The following is a 25384-nucleotide window of genomic DNA, read 5'->3' as shown; positions in this document are numbered from 1 at the left end:
AAGTTGGAGTTCCTGTCTATAGAAAGTGTTTAGTAAATAATGACCTAGGCCCCTTCTTTCTTAACTTCCTTAAACAGGAAAAGGAGAATTCATCTCATCTGCTGTGCAGCCATCCCTCCTCTTAAGCCAGATCTTAGGCTTAGGCTCCTTACAAGTATTAATCTTCATTAAGATTTGATCCCAAGTGCCTCTTGACTTGTTGTAGCCATATGTGTCAGGATAAGGTGAACTGCACCCTGGCAATCACGTGTTTCTACTCTGTCATTTCCAAAGGTGCTTTAGATGACTAACCCTGCTATCTGTGCATAGATACCAGTATTTGATCGGATAAGGCACACTGCAACAATGGAACAATTGCATTGACTTTGCCAGACAGGGTTGTTACTGAGGATAAAAACTGTTCAAAGATGACTGAGGAATCTGATGTTTCATTGAGGATGCAGCTTCTGGCTGAATTTGTGTGTTTCTAAATCAGAGTCTGTTTAAAAAGACTATACACATTTACACACCCTCTCTACAGGATCAGTCTTCAAAAGCATCTACAGGATTATTCTTCAGAAGAATCTCCAGTTTGCAGAGAATGATTTTTAAAATATTCATTTAACTTCATTTATTTTGTCAAATGTCTGGTGTTGAAGAACATATTTGCCAATTAATTCTATTCTTCTTGATTTATCCCAAAAAGAACGATGAAAAATGACAAGGGGAAGCACTAAATGTGCCTACTATTGCAAAATATCACTATATTGTAAGTATCAATCTTGCAAGATTTTGTTTGAAAATATTTGAAGTTGATTTGAGATTAAAAACCTTTAACATGTAATAATTAGAGGATATGTAAGCTTCTGTTTGGTTGAAAACCAGCTTACCTTCAGTTAGCTTGGATAGATGAATGAAATCCTGGGGTCTTTAAAATCTCTTGATGACTAAAAGTAGTGGGAGAAAAGATACTATATGTACCCAAAGAAGTTCTAGGGTTGCGGGTGTATTGTATGCATTTTGTAGGTTTTATGTTATAAAGTTCCGAATGCTAATTTTTTAATAGATTATCATTTGAAAGGGATGAGGAGCAAAGACAACTGGCCTTTCCAAATTTGAAAACTGTAAATTCGAGGAAAACACAAATACACTGTATCTGTGTATTGTCTCACTCTAATGCTTATGCACTTTCTTGGTTTGAGATTAGATTCATTTGATTAGCTGCCTCAGTGCGAAAGCATAAAGGGCAAACTGCTTATTGCAGTATGAGGGAACAATAAAACTGCAGAATAAAACTATTAATTTACAGTTAAAATGCACTTCAGGTAACTGAGTGTGAGATACATGTATGTGTATTTGCCTAATAGCTAGATAAAAAAGTTCAGGTTCAGAAGCTGTCTATTACAACAAAGCTGCAGCGTCCCCTCTGACAGTCAAATAGAGCATTCTAGTTTTGTGAAAATGTATTACCAAAATATTCAACTTCTGAAATGGACAAAAAGGGTAAATATTTGCTGAGGACTCAGTCTTCACTGCAAATCTGAAACTTCCCTCAGGTTTTGGTAAAGAAGATCCACCTGATAAAACTGGGATTGTAGACAGCTAATGGTCCTTAGCTCTTCTGAAACACGATGAGCTCTGGTTACAGAGGCTTTGCCAGCTTGTGGTGCTTTGCACACAGTAGTGCTCCTCTAGCTATGGTATAAGGTTTAAATTAGCAACTAAAGGAGTTACAAAAAGAAAGGGACAGATATTACCTATTTTTTCTGAAATGAAAGCAAACACAAGATTCATATTAAGATTATATGGTATCTTTTTGTTTAATTATGTGGTACTCAGACCTTTAGTTGTCTCTACTTTACACAAGGTTTCCTGTGTAGGTGGTTAAGTCTTGCTGTATCAGTTCTGAGCATATTGATCCTGAGGATCCTATGCTGGGGCTATGTAGTGATATTTACTCTTCCTGCACTGGCTGCAGTTGAGGTGTATAAGTGGTATCTTTCCAAAACAGGGATTAATATCTTCACTCTTTTTCAGCTTGTTATTACGTACAGCTTTTAAAAGCAAAGTTGACAGGACTTCTCAGCATGTGACCTGTAACTCCAGATCTTGAGGCTAGCAGGGTGTATTCTTTAGATGTCCTATCTTGTATCTTTTGCAGTTGGTCTCTTGATGGTTGTATTTATGCTTCCACTTCCTGACCTTACTACATACTTGAGTTTTCAAATGTTGAAATCCTTCATTCCATCTGCTGCTTCTGTGTTCAAGATCCTGAGTGGTTGCTGAGATTTAAAAGATTAAAGCAGCTCTGTGATGTTGGCAAATTTTCAGCAACAAGGTTTCTGCACAACACCATCAGTTCCTTGAGCTCCTTTCTGCTGCCCTTTTTTTGTTGCAACATCTTGATACTGTAGTCCTACTTCCTTATCTGATAGTAAGACCTCCTAAAAAGCTTTTGACGCGATCTTGGATGTTGGGATCACTAGTCAGAATTGTATAGGACATGTATTTTGATGTGTTGCATTCTTATCAACTTGCAATGTAATCAAGCTTTTTTCTGCGAAGCTTTCATGGTCACCATTGTGTCCCCATCTAGCTGACAGCTGTCTTCTGATGAACAATGCACTGAAGTTGAAAGATGAAGAAAATCCTGCTTCTCAGTCTCTTTGTGGAGGAAATGCATTGCTGATTTCCTGCTTAGGCTTACTGTCAGGCTCTCCCAGGGTAAAAAAAGGTTAGGAGAAAAATATTAGGCACAACCATTGGGCAAATAACACTGTTAGGCATTTCTGGCAATTTACTGCAGAAGAGTAATGAGAGAAAAAGTTTAAAAATTTAGATCCAGCAGGTAGCACAGAAGTCCTTATAGGTTGTGTGTGATACAGACTATTAAATGCTAGTGCAAGTTTAGTGGTGGTTAGTTGACTTCCAGACATACATGTTAAGGGCAATAGAACTTGTTCCTTTATGAAGACTGATTTGTTTATAATGTTCATTATCTTTGAGCTATGTGTAGTCTAGTAGTAAAGAACAAATTAAGTGAAGTGTACATCTTAAAAATGTTTGTCCTATTTCTTTGTTATATCAGACAATATGAATTATTGGGGAGAAAGTAAACCTTGTAGGTGCAGACAACCTTAAAAAGTGATACCTACAAGCAGACCTTTGCTTTAATGATTTTATGAATTCAGCAAATACCCTTGCTTTATTTCATTTGATTATTTTCTAAGAGAAGTCTGACTTTGGAGAAGTAGAGGAATGGTCCTTTTATTGTTGAGGGCTTGATTCCTGTTTCTCCAAGAAAATTTGCAATGCAGATAGTGCTTGATATGGACCTGAAAACTTGGCTTATTCATCAACATCATAATCTTCTGCTCAGGAAATTGCCATATTTCAATCTGCCAAGCTCATAGAAAATTTCTAAGATTTTAGGGTGGAGGTTCAACTTGCTGACTAAAAGCCCTACTGTTCATGTAGGGCATGTAGAGGTTTTTCCAAGCTGTTGATAAAATGCTTTATGGCAATGACTGAAGAATTAATAATGTAAGGAGTACTAGCATGAATGAGGAATTTAATCTTAGCGTGTCAGGGAGAGTTCATCATCTGTTCCTCAGTATGGAGGGGCTCTGTGCCAGCAGGGAAAAAACTCTGCAGTGCCAAACCAGGACTTCAATGGGCTCTCTGACAGGCTGCCACAGTGTTCTTTCTTCAGACCATATTAATGGTTAAGACAGATCTCATAGGTTGTAAAACTCTTCTTATATCTATCCATGCTGTTATCCAAAGTTGTTTAGGCCTTATTGTTCCATGTATGCCTTCTTTGTCCCTCAATGTGTCATGTTTCTTTTTTTAGTCTCTGGTTGTCTCATGCCGTTACACATATACCAACTGTATTCCTTCTCGGCAAAAAGGACAAGTTATTCTGGTTAGCATGCTTCTAGATACCTTTGTATATCTCACTGTACATGAAGGAAATCAAATCAAGTACACAGTGATTGGAGAGACCCCTGAGAAGCTGGAGGGTAAGTCTGCCATCCAGCAGGACCTCAGCAAGGTAGGGGAAAACGCAGGTAGAAAGCTCCTGAAGATTAACCTAGACAAATGTGAAGACTTCTCTGAAAAGTAACAACTCTGTGCACCTGTGCTGGGGGACAAGGACCTTTGCAACCTGGTGACCAGCAAATGGCCCTTGGTCAGCAGTGAAAAGTGGCAGTGTCCAGTGGCATTAGACACAATGGTGTGTGTGTTCCCCGAGCCTGAGGCTGCCCTCAGCAGTCAGTCTATGGCTGTTTCTAAACTCTTCCGTGAGTAGCTGCTTTGCATCTGAAGGCTGATTCCAAGGTGCAACTGCTATGGGAGGAAAGGGAGGCAGATACAGAGATAAATGAGACCAAATAGGTGAGCAAGTGTAATATTTTCTGTAGTACACCTGCATTTTAATTTGCTTTTACATCATGCTTGCAGCTCGTAGTCTACCCTCTAATTAATGTCTACTCTCCTTTTTGCTATCTGTCACCTGATAGGCTCTGACGTTGAGGAGGAGACACTCCTGTAAATCATCAGGTCCATATTCTTATCTTGCTCTTCTGTATCTCATTTCCAGGTTTTCACGTTCAGTAGTACCTCTTTTCTTCAAGCTGTCTTTAAGGTGTAGTGGATGTTAACTGAAAGGACATCATCTCTAGTGAAGTCTAAGTTGTGCTTTCAGGAGCTGTTCTGTGTAGAATATGTATGAGTAAGAGAGCTATGTCTTTATAAGATTTGAGGACAAGACTTCAGCAGTAATGCTATTGAAATTGCAGTGGTGAAAATCCATTATTTCCATTTCATGAGTCCAGACACATGAACGCATTCAAAAGCCCCAGAATGAACCGCAATTGATTTTGTGACTTGTTCCTGTTGTTCTGAAAGTATGTTCAAAGAATTAATCAAAACTTTCCTCAATTAAAAGAAAACAAACAGACACATGCTATTGGAAAATACTGTATTATTGGGCTTTTATTATTCTGAATGGTTTTTACAGTGATGTGTTAATTCTAGAACTAATAATTTTTAGTTGTGTCCATTGCACCTTTGACTTCTCCAATTTGTTGTTTGTCAGCATCTGATTTATAGTGATTACTGATTCCAGCCTCCTGACTTTCAGGAACACAGTCTAAAAATGCAAGCTAGACTAAAAGCAGAATATGGCTTCAATGTCTGATTTTGTTTGAAGAGGAGCTGACTTTAAAAGCACTGGCGATCACCACTGTTCTGTGACAGCAAACAGGCCTTGCAGACCCCTGTCTGTGGCCATGGTGTGTGTGGTATTATGCTCAGCAGGGTGTAGTGGATTAGTCCAGACTAAGTTGTTTCCTTAGCACATGCCTGCAGCTTCTGGCCCATTCTTTTTTTAGAGGAGAGTTTATCCATCATCATTCTGTTTGGTCCCTGGGATTCTTGAAGTACCTTAACCTGGGAGAAAGTCTTTCACTGGGCATTTAAAGGGAGAGCCATGATGGATGTCAGGGTTCAGCTGTCCTTCCTGTATGCTGGGCTGGGTAACTGGTGGCATTATCATAATTTAAAAAGGCTGCAAAGTCAGGTCTTGAGCTTTCTTCCATCATCTCCTGTATTCCTCCTGCACTGCAGCTGTGCAGGAAGCTGTTTCTAGCAAACTGAACTGTGTTTTAGGGGGGTGGTGGAGGAGAGGAGTCACAACAGAGGAAAGAAACACATTCCTGAGAGTCCTCATTACAGAGCATGAAGAATATGGGAAACTGTTCATTTATAAAAGTTGTCCTCCACCCTTAAGCAGCTGTTCTGGTTTTGTGCATTGCCATGCAGTATTTTAACATCTTGGGAAGCCACAGATGTTTGACTCATATGCTGGACCTGATTTGATCCTCATTCCTAATGCTGGAGCCTTCTGCCTGAGATCACTGTGACTCAAACCCTGCTCCCAGCTCCCACTTCACTAAGGAGCAACAGTTTTGTTACATGTCAAGTTTGGCACTTGGTCCTCAGCTGTTTCACCACCACTTCCTGAGTTTATAGCTGGACAGTGGGTCTTGGCTGTGGACATGACATTTACTCAGAATTATGACAGTTTTCTGTGACCTTTATGCCTGATACAGATGTTTCTGAGGGAACTGCACCTTTGTATTCTGATGGCTTCAGAAAGTATTAAATTAAGAAAAATAAGGACAGCATTAACAAAGCACAGCTCAGATCAGCTGTTTTTTATGTATTGCTAACCCAGTATGAAAACACAAAGACAATTTTTGTGACTAGATGCTACACAATTGGATATATGTATCTATATTCTGATAATCTGAGGGCATCCTCTCCATTGTTTTCATGCTTGTTATTCAGTTTTGGACTAATACTGTGAATTTGTTTGCATGAGAATAACTTCTACCAGTTTTTATGTGATGGAAACAGTGAAAGGAGTAATTTCTATGCAAAGAAACACAGAATTAAAATGGGGTTTGGCTGGAACCCAACAGCTGTTTGATCCATATCCAGCTGTAGGGCCCAGATATGCCATTCCTCCATCACATGGCAGTGGTTGGAAATAGCCCAGAGAACCAGTCTGGTGCCTCAGGGGCCTGTGGCATTTCAGATCTGCAACGAATCAGCTGGTAATGGGGTCTGTCTCTCTCCTATGATATGCCTATCTGCTTTGCTTTAGACTTCTTTTTGCTTGACCTGCCCCTCATAATTTCAATTTTTTTATGTTCTGTTCTTACTTCTTTCACTTGAGTTTATGCTCTCTTAAAATTTGCCTCTTGGAATAGAGATTTAATTACTGAACAGATGTGTTGTATTCATTCTGCCTGCTCTGTCTTTATCTCTGTTCTTCATTTTGATTCTTAGACTTCTAGCTTATTAAGTCCTGTGGAGCTAGAACTCTTTGCTAGTTAAAGACACTAAAAAAAATAATATTCTTATCAGATCATGCAGTTCTGTAAACAAGCTACTTAATAATGCTTTTATGTTAGTGCCAAAGAAACAAATAAAAATTTGTTGTACTGTGATTATAAACAAACGAATACAAAATTGCAATCTAAATATTGAGATACTTTCCCTTCCTTTGGGTTTTGTGTTTTTTAATTCTCTTTAATGCTCTCTGAAACAAAATTAACTAGAGACTTAAATGGAAATGAATAATTTATTAAAGAAAATAAAGTAAAAGAGAAGTTGATCTTGACTGAAATCCTTCATGGTCTGAAGCTAGAGAAGAGGGAAAATATAGGGCCTTATAGTACAACAAAATGTAACTGCAGGGATTGCTTAGATATAAAACTAGGACAAAACTGTGGGAATGCACTGAGGGACAAGAACTGGAATGCAACTATGGGTAGTGAAATCTGCAAAAGCTGGGAATGTCATGCTTAGTGTTTGAGATCTGCGAGCAATTGGCAGCGTTTTTCAGAACTGTTCTTGTAAAAAAAATTGCTTTTCCTGAGTTTGGGGCCTGATCCAGTCTCTCTCTTTTTTTCTTTTTTTTTTGTGTTCTTGGCTTGTACTCATGTGAACTAGAATGGAATTAGCAAGAGACAGTAAAGCTGTGGTTGAGTGTAGTAATCTCTCCTCAGTGGTAAAGTTGGCTTAAGAAGTTCCTGCTCCAAATTGTTCTTCCCTGACTGTATAACTTTTTACAAGAAGAGTTGAGTTTTTTGTAGGACTGAAACGTGAAATGTCTGATCCAGTTTTCCAAAAAGCTTCCTATTACTTTTTTTTTCCCCAAGGCAGCTACTACTGGTAAACAGTGTGGCTCCATGAACAGTTATGCTGGAATGACTGAAAGAATAGGCACCCTGTGATGGGAGCAAGGGCACTCCTTGGCAGAAATGAGTCCATTCAGCTCTCAAGGCAATAGCCTGGTGAAGCACCAATGTTCATGGACTCTGAACAAAGTGTCATCCATTCTCAGTCTTTTGTTTTTCCAGATACCAATAAGGAAGGAGGTGTCCAAAGAAACACCAAAAAAACCCACAAAAACAAAACAAAACAAAAAAAAATTAGCAATTTTAGCAAATAAATGTGCTTCAGCAATTCTCCATGAAAGCAGCTCTTACTAGCAAGTTAAATTTGACTGGCCTTGAAGATTTGATCAGTCTAGTCTAGAGGTAAATGATCTAAACAAGTGTGCCGACCGAACTTCCTGCAGATTGACACATGGCAAGTGCTGTATTTTTTCCTGATCTCATTGTAAGGCTATTCATTAAATAGCTGCACCATTTGCAAGCTTGAGCCAGGAGGTCACCAAAAGAGTTAAGAAATTTCCCTCCAGACCTTTGGTTTCTTTCCTTTGTTGTTGGCTTCAAACATATAGAGTATTGTCTATACAAGAATAGAAGAGACCTATTTTGGTGTGACAGATATTAGGATTGATAAAATTTGATCTCAAATCTTTATCAATATACCATGTTTTATCAGTGATGTAGTTTTTCTTCTCTATACTGTCAAATTTCCTGCAATTCTTGTGTTTCTTTAAAATCTCTGCTGTTTTATAGCTGAAATTTAAGTCAAACTGTGATGGCAATAAATGAGTTAAATGAATGTGTGTCTGCCCCTTCTCCCCAGACTCAGAGTGTTTTTGTGTAAAATTTTAAAGGAAAACCTCTTTTGTGCATGCAGGGCAGCTTTAGAAGAAGTAGAAGGAGATGTGACAGAGCTGGAACTGAAACTTGACAAGGTAAGCTTTTAATTCAACAATGTTTGTTCTTAAAAACATCAAAAGATGTGTTTTAGTTTTGTTTTAAAGTTCCCAGCTGGGCAGTGTCAGTGGCCGAGCCAGCACTCTGCTCTTGCAGAGGAGAGGGATGCAGCTCGAGCTCCCAGCTGCACCTCGGAGGCCAAGCTGGAGTAAGGAGCACCGGGCAGCTGAAATCACGGTGAACTCGCTCCTTGCCCCAGCTGAGGCTCCGGGTTGTGCAATTCCCTCCTGAGCTGGCCTCTCACTGCACCCCTGTGACTCAGCCTGGGGGGAGCTGTGTGCTAACTCATTCAGCTTTCACATGAGATAAAGGCTGGGGCTTGGTCATTCCTGCACCGAGAGCCTGTTCTACCACAACTGCATGCTGTGGGGACATCTGGATACTCTTTGGTTTAGAGGTTTAAAATCCATGCAGTCTGTCTTTGGTAATCTGAGGCACAGCAGGCCAGGTATATATATCCTTTACTGTTGTCTGAAGGACTTAACTACTGTAAAATTCATCCTGCTTTTTGTCATGCTTTGTGCATGTATATAAAAAATTGTATGTAGCATCTTTTCAGCTCCTTACTTATCTGTTTATTGGTTTCCTCACCTTTGGAAGCTCTTGTTATTTCTTTGCTAGTATTTTGAGAGTGGCTTATTTTTGGTTTTCATCTGTATAGTCTCCTTTGAATTTATGTTAAATGTTTTAAATTATTTTCTATCTGTGTTTTCATGTGGCAGGCAGATGTCATTTGTTCCCCTCCCTATCTGCTTTTTGAATACAACTTTTTGTTCCTGCAGCTGTGAGTTGGCTGCAAAAAATAGAGACAAAGTTGATGTCAAACCTGAAGACTTACTGTTTTCTACTTGTAATATTTCTAGTTTCTTGTAGTTAATAATCTAACAATTTGCTTTTGCAAAATAAATTCAATGTAATTAATTTCTGTTTGGTGTGAATCTTGGTGAAAATGATGGGTATAAAATATGTTTTTATTGTAGGGGTGTTGAATCTGTTTTGTTAGATTAAACAGTGTAAGTATTTAAAGGATCTGAAAAATCTGTCTTGGAAGTTTGGCTTTTCCACCAGTCTTAAAGGATTGTTTTTGGGGAAAAGAATTTTCAAATTCCTTTAATGGCATTATTCAGGGCCTTGTACAACACTACAGTTGAAAGCCAAGCTCCTTGGGTGAGCTGAAGCAACTATGGCCTGAGGGTAATAATTTGTCTAGGCTTGGTTGGTAACTTTTTGTGCTCAGTTTTTCACACTAAACTTGGTTTTATTGTCCCACAATTTTGATTTTGGACTGCATTATCTGCAGTTTTTTTTCTCACTGGAAGAAAGACAGCTGGGTTCAGGCTTGTGAACTATAAGCAAAGGTGAAGGAAAAACGTTAATGTTGATAGTGATTTTTTTTTTTTACTGTCCACTGTTCAAGCAACTTGGACATTCATCAGAATGTGGGACATCTTGCTCAGCTTTCCCTTTTTCTTAAGGATCTGAGCCAACATAAGAATTACTGGGTCACTAAGGCCAGAAGGATGCTTGGATGGTTTCTTTGCCCCAGCATAGGATCAAGTATTTCTGTGCTGCTTTTCATGAAAATTTGTTTACCATCCTTGAAAAATCTTTCAGAGAGGAAAGTTCAATCTTCTGATTTTATTCTCAGCTTGGTTTAGGGTGGGGGAATTCAATCACAATATGCCCCATCTCAAGAGAGCAGCTTGGCAATTGCAGTAATCACTCTTTCTTTAATTAATGGCCCAGTGCATAAATGGTTCAAAATGTGGGACAACATCCATCACAAGATACTGAGGACCTTCCTGTCAGACTATGCAGTACCATGAGGGCTAAGGTGCTGACTGAAGCATAGTGGTAGGGATAGAAAGCCATCAGAGATTGGTCTGTTTGTGAGTGAAAACATGGTTGATTTCACCTCCTGAAATGTAACCGTGGCTCTTCAGCTGTGTTTGTGCACAGAGCCTTTTGCTTTCCTGTGCCTGTGTTCTGAGTGTCTCAGGCTGAAACAATCGATGTGGGTTTCTATTTTGTTTGTTTTGTGGTGTTTTTCCTCACAAACCACAATACCCTCATCATTTGCTTGCCTTCTAACCAGTTATGTTTTAGTTGCTGTACTTTTTGCCCTTGTAAAAGTCTCTCTTGAAATATGTGCAAAATTTCAGTTAACAATAAATCAAGTAAAAAATAATTTAAAAAAATTATAGAGTGGTAACTTTCCCAATGGCATGTCAGTTGACCTAGCGTAGTATTTTTATAGCTGTCACTATACAGTGGAAAGCTTTTCACAGAATCTGAGGCTGAGAATTTAACTTCTGAAATCTTTATTTTGTAGCCTTAACTAAGCTCAGTGTGCGTTCATGTTTATATGATGGTGTTAAAACCAAACAAAAAATAAGCCTTCCACTTTCTCTCTTTTATTTTTTTATACTCATTTTAGCTGGTGAAGCTTTGTATTGCAATGATTGATACTGGGAAAGCATTTTGTACAGCCAACAAGCAGTTCATGAATGGAATTCGAGACCTTGCACAATATTCCTGTAAAGATACATTGGTTGAGGTAAGTTCTTTGAGGTGAAAGTGGAGGGAGAGAAACAACTTAAGAGTAAAACTGTGTAGTTGGCAAGAGAAGTAGTTGAAGTTTATAGTATTATTTGCTTTTGCTCCTTTTTCTTTAATATCTCTAAGGCTGAGGTTTTTCAGCTGTGGTGCACTGCAGGTGTTTGTGCTGTTTAGTTTCACCTTTAACCTGCAGTGGCAGGGGTTTTCCAAATTTCAGAAAATATGTGTTCAATTATGTTGCATTACATACATTACAGAAACAATTATGTGTGTGCTGCTGATTACATGTTAACCAGTTTTTTTGAGTAAGAGTATTAAACATAAAAAGGATTAAGTAGTGTAATATTAAATACTGTAAATTAATGTTTTCAATTATGTGAGCTTCCCATATGTTTAGTCAGTATGAATTTTTCCTTCTTTCCTTCAGTTTGGTACTTTTTATACAGGTAGGTAAAAGTAACATTTTTGTTGCTTGTATCTTTAATAGATTTATTTGATATTACAGCCACGTTCTCCTTCTAGCATAATGGGTTTGTCTCATAATCATGCTATAAGGAAAATGAATTTCCAAGTTCTTTACTGAAAAGCTGTAAACCTCTGAAATATTCCTTTTGTGCTATGTGTTTTTTAGTAGGGCTTTACTTAAACCACTTTTATTTTCTCTTTACAGACCAGTTTGACGAAGTTCTCTGACACCTTACAGGAAATGATCAATTATCATAATGTGAGTACTGCTAGCTGAAGCGTGGCACTGATAGTTCACCTCCAGTTATGTTTGATAATAGATTAATGGTAAATCTTTGCTTGTTGATAGTGATTTAACTGGTGTTAAATAACTCCCATTTTATACTTGTAAATATTTTATTAATGTTTTGCTTACAAAGTATTTATAAATATCCCTTTTCTGCAGATTTCTATCTTGGTTTATTTTTCATTTGGAATTTGTAAGCTTTGGTGCTCTCAGACAGTAAATACTGGACAGTTTCATCTTTTTGAAACAGTCTGATGCTAACAGTTACAGACTGTGAGCTCTGAAGTATCTCCAAAGTGCTGAAAATATGCAGGACACTTAAAATATCACATCTTTTTCATACCACTAGGAGTTTAAAATTTGACAAGATACAAAAAATGCAATGCAAATTTATTAGCATTAACTTGGCTTTCTGAAAGTGTCTGATTAGGCTTTTTTTTTTTTATGCATGCTTTTAGAAGGGAAGGGAAGCAAAGCAGAGCAGGTTAATAACATTGTGTTTGATTTTCTTTCCATTATACAAAGTGTACATATCTGCACCTAATCTAATGAAAACTGTGAAGGAGGGTGTAAGTGAACAGTGATTCTTGGATAGTAAAGAGAAGGTAGTGCAAAGGTTCAAAGCAGCAGTGGTGGGAGCAAGTACTACTTTCATGTCAATGATGTCTCAGATTAGATGGAGTAGATGAGTCTAGGCTGTCCCTGTTTTACACTCTTCATCACACATCTTGCTGCTGGTTACTCTTAATGTCTTTTTTCTATGGTTTGCTCTTTTGAACACCTCTGACCTAGGTCCTTCATTATTGCTGCTGTTATTCTTCATGACTGTGGCTTTACTGCTTTAGCAAAATTTGGCACAGCACAGCTCTCCCTTTTGGGCAGTTTGGAGGCAGAAAGCAAGAACAAGCCATATTAAAAGAATATTTCCTTTCAGATCTTAATAGCACCAATCTGAGTTCTGTCCTGCTCTTTTTCCCCTCCATGCTCTTGCTATGCTCAGGCATAGTGGGAACAAAGTGGCTTTTACCAAAGGCACAAACATCAGTAGTGAGGCACATTGCTTTGCCAGATGTGCTGTGGTCCTGCATTGCATTTTGTGAATCTGCTCAGTTCAACAGAGCTTCCAGGCTCAGAGTAACAGGTCTGTTGCTGACCAAGTTGACAGAGCCATCAGGAGGGAGAAGCTAGAGGAAGAGAGGAAAGGAAAGATGGAAAGGGTAGGATATGCTCCCACTGAGTTCTGGATGGCTGTCAGTTTTTCATGTGAGGTTTTGCTACAAATAAGGCCAGGGACCAGACTAACGCAGCATCTTCACTGATTCAGCAGTAGCAGAGAAAGCTTAAGGCAAATAGCAGCTTTCTTCGACTTGGAGTGGATGAAAGGTACTACATTGACAAGGCTGTAAAGCTCATCAGATCGTGGTCTGGGCACTTCTTTCTGTTCTTTTAGGGAAAAGATGTGTATGTATTTTTCTGCCCAGCACATTTTTTCTCTTCATTGATGTAAGCAGGATTGCAAGGCTCGTATTTCTGGGAGTCCTCTAATCATTTGAGTTCCCATCTGGTTTTATCTTTTGGTATTGATCTTGATTGGTGCACTCCCCAGGCACTGGCAAGCTTAAATGTCAGCAGTGGGAGTAGTCCCAGCATGAATTCCAGTTTGTCAAGAAGTTCTTTATTCTAGTTGTCTGCTTTCTGGTTTCCCAAAATGGGAGTACAAACAGGACCTTCCATGTGTTACTGGTAGATACAGGATGATTCTGGTTGGAAGGGGCCTCAGGTTTGACTGCCTGCCTAAATCAGGGTCAGATCTGAGGCTTGAGCAGGTTGCTTAGGCTTTTATCTCATTTGGTCTTGAAAACCTCCAAATCTGGAGACTGGATGGAAGATACAATACCACTATTAATGAGTGACTTAAACTCAGTCACATTTGCCTTCAGTGTTTCTAGAGAAGTGAGATGAGCTGGTAAGGGTTTTGCTGTCAGTACTTGGCATTACTTTTAGTTGTCCAGCAGTGGGTGGTTTTTACAAATGCATTATGTAAAGGAATGGTAGTAATTACTAATGCATGTTCCATTTTTAGGATTAATTTCAATCCATGGATTTTGTGTTTTTACCAGAAGTTAAGATGTGTTCTTTCTATGGTTTCGTTTGGCTTTTAATTGTGAAAGTCTAAGAACCAAAAAAATTGTTCCTTAATATTTGAAGTTGTTTCTTCAGGAATATTACTTTACAATTAGCATAAATTAACTTCTTCTATGAAACTAGGCATGTCAGGATGGGAGAATAAGATGGCAGGAGCTCTTATCTCTCCTTATAACCACAGTCTTTAAGAAAAGAGCAGCAAAAGATGTTTTGTTTGTGTTGTTTTCCTTATTTTCTTCCTTCTCATTTATTTCAAAACTAGTGTGAAGATTTTTATATTTTGATATTAGAGACACAGGGTTTTAATAATAATTCTCATCTAACTCTGCATAATTGCCATTTGTATTTCTGAAATCAGAAGGTACGAGTAGCTCTAAGTTACTAACCTACATAATAATGCTTTTCTTTCAGATTCTTTTTGACCAAATCCAAAGATCAATTAAAACACAGCTTCAGACTTTCGTCAAAGAGTAAGTTAATTTGCACTTTTCATGGGAAATTAATACATGAAATGGAATTTTAAAAATATTATTTGAATGTGTTGGTGAAATACCCTTCCTGTAAATAGCCACCCATAAATTGAGAAGTGTGTATTAAGGCTTTGTCCAAAATCACCCCAAATCACTGAGGCTTTAAATCCAGCTGCAGAAATGTTGCGATAGTATGATTTACTTATCTAATTGCATGTTGTAATTGTCTAAAGTTGGAGGGCAAAGCTTTTCCCCAGTGAGTGTGAGATGTGTTCATTACATGTTACATTTCAATTTTGTCCTTTTCTTGGAAAAGAAAGGCAAGAAGTTTGTGTCACAATTTGTGGATTTCCATTTGACCCAAGCACGTATTGAAGAATATAAAATATGAAAAAGAAACCAGCTATAGCAGTCATGAGCTTGGTCTGTCTGGTGTAGCTTTAAACACGTTTTCATGCTTTGGAATTAATTTATCATATTTCCTTTTTTCATAGAGATATTAGGAAATTTAAAGATGCAAAGAAACAGTTTGAAAAAGTGAGTGAAGAAAAAGAGAATGCTCTGGTGAAAAATGCCCAAGTTCAAAGAAATAAGCAACATGAAGTAGAGGAAGCAACCAATATTTTGACTGCAACACGGAAGTGTTTTCGACACATAGCTCTGGATTATGTTCTTCAGGTAAGAGCAGCAGTAAAAGTCACTTTTCAAAATCATTTGTTACATATAGTTAGAGACATGTCTTTTACAACTTTAGGAGCTCTTTTTGTAAGCTTCTTGAAAGCTGTGGAGATTCAGGGGAAAGAAGAAGAACTTTATCTGCAAGTAATTTCTTTTTTAATAAAATCGGAGGAAAATTAATTGATGCATTCTTATTGCTTTAATGCTCTGGTATTGAGTGCCCTTGCTGCAATGACACAGTTTAATTTTCAAGTTGGACATTCATTATGAAAAAAACCCCAGTATTTGCCAGCCCAATATTTGTTGGCTATACTGCAGTTTCTTATATATTTAAAGTAAAAATATTTCCTAGTCTGTAACCTAGCCTAGGAAATACAAATTACCTGAATAATTCTGATACAAGATGTTGGGTACAGCTGCAATTTCAACTGTATGCTTTGGATTGTAATCCAACTTGTCTAGATGCCTCAGAGTTTGGCATTGTGCTATAAGGGGAGTCAAGAATTTAACTATCCTTTTTAGTGAAAATCTCCCATAGGATGTTCTTTGGTGTTCTTTGTCATACTGCTTTGAATCCTGTAATACAGTAATAAATTCTCTATTGATACTTAAAATTCATCTGCTTCATACTTACCCACAACTGCAGCAAAACAGGATTATTGCAAGTGAGATGGTATGAGAAGTTGGGGGCTCCCAAATGGGTCTGAGCTTCTTCTATGATCAAACACAGAACAGCTCTTTACTATTAAGCTGGTTTTATATTAGATATTATCATCTTGATTTGTGACAGTCCACTTAGTTATTTAAAGCTTAATTAACTTTCCTGTAAATTGCATTATGAACTATGAAATGAAGTGGAGCCTGTCAGCCTGGGTATGTTCACAGACATGGTGGTCAGTGGTCCACACTGATCTCCTGCTTTTTGAACACTGAGGTCATTTTGGTGTTTAAAAAGTCATGTGAATTATGCCCCACAGAATTTATTTGGACTAACACTAAATGGTGTGAGGGAAGCTGGCAGTCACTGCTGTAAGTAGGCCAGTTCCTTGTGTGTGCACTCAACTGCAGGTTGTTTGCCTCCCGGAATTTGTATACTCAGAGTATGAGCAGTTCCTGGGATAAAGATGCATTTAAAGTAACAGAGAGCAGTTTCAGCATCTCTTAACGTGGACAAAAATGAATTCAGCTTTAGGAATTCTTTCTGCTTGCATGATTCTTCTGGGAAAATGGCTTCACAACTGTGGTCTCCTTGTAGCTAGATTGGCTTTGAACTAATTCAAAACCTTTGCTTTGCTTTTATTTTTTTTTTCCTCTCAGGCTGAAGATTTATTCTATACAAACAAATCTTAATTATTTTTGCTGCAGAAGGTTTTCCAAAATAATGACCACTTAAGTATAGAAGTACAATCTGGTTTTGATTATAGCTTCAGCAAGTTTATTTCTTTTGCTGAAATTCTAAACTGACATAGAGGTGTTAAATTACAAAGTCTTACATGTTTCTGCTAAGTGAGTATTTTTAAAGTAAAATCTGTAGTTCTGGATGGCAACCTTTAAAGATTAGGGAACAAAAAAGATAGGGGAACTAGGTGAACGTGAAAAATCAGGGTTTTTTCTCTATAATGTGAAATTCCTCAAGTTCTAGGGCAACAACAATGCACAGTGACTTCAGCTATCTTAAAAGGACAGGTATACATGTAAAGTTACTTATTGAAATTATTATGTTCTTGCTTTCCTGGGACTGCTTTTGGGACACTTAAATACTGTGAGTCTGAGGCAAGAAGTAACTCTGCCCCCATCCTTCCCTCCCCCTGGCAGCAGAGAGCAGCGGTGCTGAGTGCAGCTTCTGTCAGGAGTTGGTGGGCTGGCTTAGCTCTCATTGTTTGAAACATTTTGAATTCAATCTCTTGAAAATGGGTACCAATTTTCCTTGCTTGAAAGGTGTATTATATTATTTCTAGCAGGCACATGGTGTCTTGATTTTCCCTTGTGATATAAGAAAATTGTGACTATCACTGTGAAGCTCAAGCTTTGCAAGTGTTCTGATTGCATCACTTTGATATCATGGCAGAACTAGAATGCATCTTCTTTTAAAAGTGCTTTGGGAAGTCTGATATTGAACTATCTTCTTCTAAGGTTTTAAGCCTGGATATGATTATTTGGGGAAAAATTGCAAATAAAGAAGTTTAGAATAAAAAAATGACTTGTTTGTTCTTTTTTCCTAGATCAATGTTCTTCAATCTAAAAGGAGGGCAGAAATCTTAAAATCGGTAAGATATACTTTATTCTCTATATATCAAATATTTTAATACCTCTGAAATTAAAAATATGACCACAAAGAGTATGTTAAAAATTTAGTCCTGTTATTGATGAAAACATTATCAGTTCATTTGGCAATTTGGTGACTGTCAGTTTGGCCTTTACTGTGACTGGGTATACATTTTAAACTGTTTTTGATAATCATTTTGGTTCAGATTTGAACATTTACAGGTTTTCAGTGCTGTTGATCCTTTGGTATGTGTTTCATGGTTAAAATCAAGCTGTGCTTGCCAAGAATTTTGCTGTTTAGATCTGATTTATTACCTTGTAAACAATAAGTGCTTCTAATAATCTCTTCTAAGATGGAATCAGCTCTAAGAAGAGGGCAATTTTTAATATAAATAGTATGGTAATCTGCTAAATTAATATAAGGCTGTATCTGCATGCCAATTTTCTTCACATTGTATTCCCTTTTCTCTTTCATGTTATCTTTGTTAAAAGTTTATTGACATAGAGACTGACAAATTAAACAGTGCTTTTCTTTCAACTGTCTGAAGTTGCTCTTCCATAACTTTCTTAATTCCTTTAAAAAGCAAAAACTTTACTTGGGGTGGTTTATAGCTGCTTGCTATTCTTCTCTGCACCTTCCCAGCTTGTTTTCTCTTTTAAGGCTGGACAGTCTTCTCAGCTATGTTCATAAAGGTTGTGGTTTTGGATCATTAGTAAATATTCTATAGCCCTAGCTCTCTAGCTTACATGTCTAAGTCAAATAGGCGAGAACAAAAATTTCAGGTGATAGGAGTTAGAAGCAGTTTCCTGCCATTAACTAGATTTCTTTTGTTTTGCTCATGTGGTTAATCCTGTCAACTGATTTCTGAGATTTTTGGCTTGGTTCTTTGCTTCCTGTACCTTACATGTTTATTTTACAACATTGGAAGCTCTATGAGGTATTGATGTAAAATTGTCCAGACACAAGAGCAGAAATTAAACCTGGAATTGTTGGTTATTTATGTGAATTAAGTGACATATTTTTGTGATATGTGATATAATTTTTAAGAGAACAAATATTTATTTCGTTCCTTCTAGATGTTATCGTTTATGTATGCACATCTGGCTTTTTTCCATCAAGGCTATGATCTGTTTGGTGAACTTGAACCCTACATGAAAGATCTGGGTGCACAGGTAACAAATTATTTTTAAAATTTATAACTGTGTGCTGGAATGGAGGAAATCTTGATATATGCCTACATATCAGGTACTTCAGAGATGTATTCAACAAAAACGGAACTGTAGTGTGATAAAGGCAAAGCATAAAAAATATGCTGTAATGAAAGGAATGAAAATAGTTACAAACATAAAGTGGTCTGTTTACTTATAAATTAATACTACCTTTAGGATTTACATACTTAAACACAGCCATGTACTGTTCTGTGAGGTACATTGTGTTATTCAGGACACTGGATTATTTGGATTTCAAAATTTTTATATCTGACCCATGTTATAAATATATCTAATAATAAAAAGTAGATTAAGCTGGTTTTCCTTCTACTCATATACTTTATTTACTGTATAAATTATGCAGTCTGCATAAGTAAACGTTGATGTGTGCAAAAATAACTTTGATGTTAGCAACTTAGACCATAAAACGGAAGTATGATTTCAGTAAATAGTGCAAAATTTAGTTCCTACATGGAATCCTTCTTGCCTGGTTTTGTTGTTTGAGAACATACAATTGCCACTTCTGGGTTTTCACTGAAGGACTCATGAAAAGCTTAGATGGACCACTGCCAACTGCACACAGGAGACATTGAAAATGGTTATGCAAATAGATTAGAACATACAGTATTCAAATGAAGATCTGTCTGTGGTGCAGGAAGAAGACTCAACAACGTCTTGACTTGTTTTTCAGTGCAGGTTATATGAGCACTTTTTATTTGCTTCTGTCTGAGGACGTGCAACAAGTGCTCTGATGCAAACCCCTCTATTGCCACTTCCCAAACAGATCCACAAAGCAGCCAACCCAAATTTTTAAATGTCTGTCCAGGTACAGTTGCAAATAAATGACAGCAAACTTTTACATTCATCTTGAGTCGATGTGTCATTGAATGTCTAAGAGATTAAATTGTTCTGAGCTGGTTACTCCTGCCATCACACTGTTGTCATCTGTGCCCTTCAACCTGCTTCTGTGTCTGTGCAGTGAAGCACGTTGGGAAGAGTAGAAAATAACTCCAGCAATCCAATGTCTGAATAGTTATTTTTCTGCTAGACTAGGCCCCATTTGGGTTACTGCAGCTCTTAATGAAGTGCAGAAACACGTCAGGCCTTGGTGTAATGGGGACACTTGAACAGTTCAGGTGGATGTTACTCTTCCATAGCTGTGCCCTTTGTTCTTTCATACCTTTCCAGTTTGGGTTTGTCTGTTGAACTGTAGTGTCTGGTAGTATAAGATGTGTGTCCTGTAATTCTGTTGAAGAGGGGATAGAGAAAGGAGACAAAACTATGGAGTTCGTTGTCAGTTATGCTATCAGCCAGGCTTCAGTGTTTCCATTTCATTGAGATGATTTGAGCAAGAAAACACGAGGTTATTTTTGAATGTCTGGTCATGCTTTTGCTTGATCTGGTAAGGAGCACTGTGTAGCATTCATTTTAGTGCTGGTATCATAGCAACTGAAGGAGTTAAATTTAGAAAATCCAAAGCTAAGAATGTTTTAAATATATTGCAGTTGGAGCAAAGATAGACTGAAGACCCTAAAGTTGTACAACTTGCGGAATTGTCCTTTTGTAGCAGCCCTTGGCATTTAAGTAATGGATATTTTTCATGACAGAAGCAGATTTGTAAATTACTGTTGAAAGTTTTAACAGTTAAAGGCTTTGCAGCTTGTACTGGTTGAAGCTTCTGCCTTTAACAAACTATGTTGTGACATAACGGGGATTTGCTGGATTTTTGTGGAAATGCTGTTAGATTCCTTCTGTTGGTGAGTGAGTTTTCATTCCTAGGTAAATTTTGTGTATGATCTTAATTACAACGGTTAAGAGCATCTGAAGTAATAAAATTGATCTTAGTTTAGTTATAATTTGAAATTATATTTGTTCGTATTTTCAAAATAACTGTTTTACTGTGATGGAAGAGAATTGAGCAATTTTGCTTTCTGGATACCTCAGGTTAGGATCCCTTGGGAATCAGATCATTGTAGGGGGATTTTTAATAATGTACAGGCATAATACAAGCTTTTGCATGGAAACGATGGCATTTGGTACTTTTCATGTGAACTGTGGTATTAGCTTAAAAAGAAAACATTTGAATTTTCATTGAGATGACTATTCAAAAAGCTAAACATTTTAGTCTGACTTAATTCTCTTCAGAATGCCAGTTAGAGCATTATGTTTATAAAAATATATTTACCAGTAAATGCAGTAGTTTGAAAAACCTAATTTTCTGAAAATTACCAAGTAATGCTGTAATAACTGGGATTTTGATAGTTTAGTTGCAATTTGCTAGAGCTTTTGATAGTTGTATGCTGTTGGTCTCTTTTAAGACAATTGATGTGCTGCTCACCTGAGTGAAAAGGAAGAAACTCTGGTTTGAGCTTGCAAACAGGAATGCTGCAATGCTGTCTTCTTAGTAAAAAGGTAACTGATGGAATGAGCTGATGTTAAGAGCCTTGTTTTGGCTGTGGTAAATGTACTCCCGAACACTTGTATTTAAGATAAATTGGAGGTAATTGTCCTACCCTGACTGACTGCCTTCTGTTACATCTAGTGGGGTAGAAGGAAGAATTTCTTGGGGGCCATGTGCAGATTCCTGAAACTGAAGTTTTAGGAAGAAACTTGATTCCCATAAAGTTTTGAACAGCACTTGACCCAGTTCTCATTTTTATCACAAAAAAAAAGTGTTTCCCAGGGGTTCTTGGTGCAAAACAGTCTTGGAGCCTAGTCCTTGTTTTAGGGGCTCTTCTGTAATTTTTAAGAGCTATAGCTACATAAATGTGGCATCTGGACACTTCAGTCTTGAATGTTTTCATGTTCACAAATACCTGTGCAGTGCAAAAGTTTTGCTCTGGCCTTTTGAGCCAGAGGGGAAGACAGAGAACAGTTAAGAGAAGTAACAGAGTATGGAATTGGATCCAGATGTCTCAGCTTTGTGATGGCTCCATAATTGTTGGAGACTGCCTAGCACAAGGGTGTAAGAGCCTGTTATTGTCCCCTTTTTTTCTTTTTTATGTCATGTCAAGCAGGGGAAGTAAAAGACTGGGGAAATGGCCAGAGTTGGCAGGGCCTGTCACTTGTGGTTATGAGAGTGGGTGGAGGGGATCCTATTTGTGTGTGGATCAGAGATCTGTTAGTCATCTGTGCCCTCTGCCAAGTGAGTGACCCAGCTGGAAGCTGGTGCTGCTGCACACTGCTGCTGGTGTTGTGGCTGTGGGCCTGGAGCAGGGCCAGCTCTGTCCCACAGACACAGGGAGAGCTGCGGGCTGAGCTCTGTGCTCAGTGCTGCATCTGCATCGCTGCTCAGTGACATGCTGGGGCTGCCTTAATGGCAGGCTTGTGTTACAGGCTGCAGAAAGGAGGGGTTCATCCGATTCCATGGCCTGCTCTCAAGTGCCAAACCAACTGGTCTGTCAGGCAACATCTGCTTTTCTACTGCATTTCTTATTTAAACATGAAGGCCTGTATAAAATAAACAAACAACAAAACCAAGAGAACCAAAACTATAAAACAAAAACAGCAGCAAAACCCCAAAGCAGCCGACCAACCACAGATAACCCCAACCAAACTTTCTCTTACAGGGTATCTTAAATTTCCTCTTTTTTTTTTTGTGATTAAAAAAGGAAAAAGTTTATATAGTAGTGATAGAGACATGATTGCAGCAAATTTTTTGATAATGTCTTTTTTATTATCACAGACTTTGTAAGGATACTAACTTAACAGAGGTTGTCACAGAGAATATTTATTTTCAAAATCATATTTTTATTTCCAAAATTAAACGTCTCTGCCTAAGATTTCAAGCAATCTTGCTTGAATACTGCTGTCAGCTGATCAAAACTATCAACACAAAATCCTGGTTGAGACAGTTCTCCCACTTTGTGGAGGGAAAAATCCATAGGATTTGCTCCTTCTAGTTTTTGCTGCTCCTGCCAGTGCTGCTGCATAGGCCAGCAAGAGCAGCTAAAGCATGAGTCATCCTCTTGGGAGGCTGAGCACCAATGCGGTACGGAGTCGCATATGCTTGGCACCATGCTGTTCTTTGAAACAGTTCTTCTAATGCTTACAAGAAATGTACACCTTTGTAGAGGTTAATTCAGGGTGGCAGAGCAGTGCTTTAAACGAGGCTTCAGTGGTTATTCAAGGTAAACAATTTGTGACAAAGAAGTAATTATACTATGCAAATAAAATAAAAGACTTGTGATGTCTAGACATAATGTGTTCTTTTTTTTTTTGTCAGCATTGTGAAATCTACTGAGCCAAATTTCTTGTGATAATCTAAAGATCCAATTTTCTGTTTCTCTTTACAGCTGGATCAGTTGGCTGTAGATGCTGCAAAGGAGAAGAGAGATATGGAGCAAAAGCACTCCACTATTCAACAAAAGGTACTTGACAAAATGTAAAAGGCAGGCTGCACACACATTTTTTTTATCTGTAGCACCTCTCCCCAGCATCTCTGCATCAGAACTACAAGGGATGGTATTTTTAGTGCAGAGAGACAAACTGACACATCATTAAGTGTAGGGTTGGATTGCACATATTAATTTTGTATTACTGAACAAAATATTGTGCTTAGCTTTTACTGAAACATAAATAGAACAGTGGAATTTATTAGAATTCTGGGATTCTAGCATTTCAGTAGAACTCTTAATTCCTCTTATATCTTAGATTCAATAAGTTGTACAAGTTTCTGTGTTTCCCTGCTGTGTCTTTGTAGAAGAGGGGTAAGTGCTGCACAGCCCTACAGCCATAGGTTTCACTGTGGACTGTGCCAAATCTGAGTGCAGAACTTGGAGCTTGTGTGGCAGCTGCTGTTGCATATAAAGAGCAAAAGTAAACTTTTGTAAAGAGTGTCTAATGTACTGGTTTGACTGCACAGATATGCAAGTGAGAACATTTAATTGCTGGTTTGGGAAGATTTGTATGTGCAATAATTCTTTTTGCTTGCTGAGAAAAATTTAGATAATTCATGTTGGGGGGATGACTTCTGTTGTTTGGATGTTTCAGAAGCTCTAGATCAATATTGATTTTGCAGGTATGATGCTAGAAGTTAAAAATATTGTCACTGAACTCTCTGGTAGTGAGCTAATCCTTTTGAAAAGGATTAGATAGCAGTTTAAAGGTAATGCTACACTTCTTACTCTCATTCAAATACGTTCTGTATCTGTTCAGGTGGCATAAATTTAAAAAAAAAACAAACCAAAGTAAGTGAAATCTGATATTTAAATAAATTCAGGAATGAAAACATGAAAAGATTATAAATTAGGTAGCCTTAGTAAGAGCCATTAGTAATACTAATGTGAAAAGTAATGTTTTTGGTTGTTGAAAATATTTTTATTGGTGCATCCTATCATCCCCTTAGGAGTTGATGGGAAGCATTAGCATTACTGTGAAATTGAGCAGATGTGGTGATGAGGGCAGAGCTGACATGCTGTGCTTGGAGTCAGGAGATAACTACAGGCAAGGAAGGGGGGAAATGGGAAAGATGGAACTTGAGATTTAACATTGAAGGTCAAATTTGAAGTTTTTGGGCTTAAAGGCCTAGTTTCAGGTATGGATGGTAGTTGAGAGGTTTACTGTTAAGAGAACAGTGGTGCTTGGTGAAGGGCATAAGTTATGAGCAATTATCTTTTAATTTTCCATAGAAATAATAACTTGTTACCATGAATTATGGTCACTGCCAATGGTGTTTACAGTTTTTGTTTTTTCTTCAAATGCTGCTTAAGGCTGCTTTACAGGTAAACTATTTCTACTAGTTTCAATTATTACTGAAACTTCTAAGCTTCATGAAATTTGATAAGCCATATCTGTATGTAATATAAATGTTCTTGGTTTCTAGTAGGAGTGATGATTACAGTGATGTTACTTTTATTGGTGCTTATTTTAATTGACAGTTTAATGCTGTCTCTAAAATATAATCAGGGCAATCAGAATGTACTGTATGTTGTCTTCTTAAGTCCTGTGGTTTGGGTTGTAAATGTTGTCTCCTGTCCTTACCAGTGAAGTCACTGTCACATTTTTCTGCTGATAATGCCTAGACTATGCTTTATTGGAGATTCCTCTTATAACTTGTCCAATCATTTTCTTAGTTTCTTACTCATATCATATTGTCTGTTTTTGTCTTATCCTACTTGCTTTTCCCAACCTTCACACCAAGCTAGCTTCCAGCTCATCAGGATTTCAGAACTGACTTAGACTTTGGATCTCATTCTTTTTATCATTACTTGTCAGCTGGTCATCCTGTCCCAGATGGCAACTTTATTCCCTATTGTCTTCTCATGTCTTGTCATGTTGCTTTCCACTGTGTTGCCTCTTGGGCATATGTTCCCAAACCTTCCAATGCCCAAATCCTTCCATGTTTTATAACAACTGAAACTTCTGAAGCTTTCTGTGTTGAATATTCCGTGAGGTATATATGCATTTAATACACTGAAGTTCTAATCTAATGCTTCAGAATGATGCCTTTCCTTCATTGTGTGGATACAGAACAGTTCCTTTTCTGAAATGTATAGGTAAGTGCATACGTGCACACACCTACCCACCCACTACCTGTGTTTGCATATATGTGCGTATGCATGCAGAATAATTGCACTAATTAAATAACCCATCTCACTTTTCTGTATGGTCATTGTCCTACT

General features: G+C 37.7%; 1 protein-coding gene across 5 annotated transcripts in view; it reads left to right on the top strand.

Annotated features, from left to right (window-relative positions):
- The window catches only part of ACAP2 (ArfGAP with coiled-coil, ankyrin repeat and PH domains 2), a 64626-nt gene that overhangs the window by 8665 nt on the left and 30577 nt on the right, over window positions 1–25384 (top strand). For all 5 annotated transcript variants that reach the window (XM_085069447.1, XM_085069448.1, XM_085069452.1 and 2 more), the window contains exons 2-9: window positions 8605–8662; window positions 11122–11241; window positions 11914–11967; window positions 14551–14609; window positions 15104–15287; window positions 17510–17554; window positions 18630–18725; window positions 23057–23131. In XM_085069447.1, coding sequence (XP_084925573.1) covers window positions 8605–8662; window positions 11122–11241; window positions 11914–11967; window positions 14551–14609; window positions 15104–15287; window positions 17510–17554; window positions 18630–18725; window positions 23057–23131 — 691 coding nt within the window. The remainder of the gene's footprint in view (window positions 1–8604; window positions 8663–11121; window positions 11242–11913; window positions 11968–14550; window positions 14610–15103; window positions 15288–17509; window positions 17555–18629; window positions 18726–23056; window positions 23132–25384) is intronic.

Source organism: Lichenostomus cassidix, chromosome 9 (assembly GCF_008360975.1).
Source record: "Lichenostomus cassidix isolate B80296 chromosome 9, HeHo_3.0, whole genome shotgun sequence".
In the NCBI taxonomy this organism is placed as follows: domain Eukaryota; kingdom Metazoa; phylum Chordata; class Aves; order Passeriformes; family Meliphagidae; genus Lichenostomus; species Lichenostomus cassidix.
Note: the sequence above shows the minus strand (reverse complement) of the source record. Positions and strands in the feature narration are given on the sequence as shown.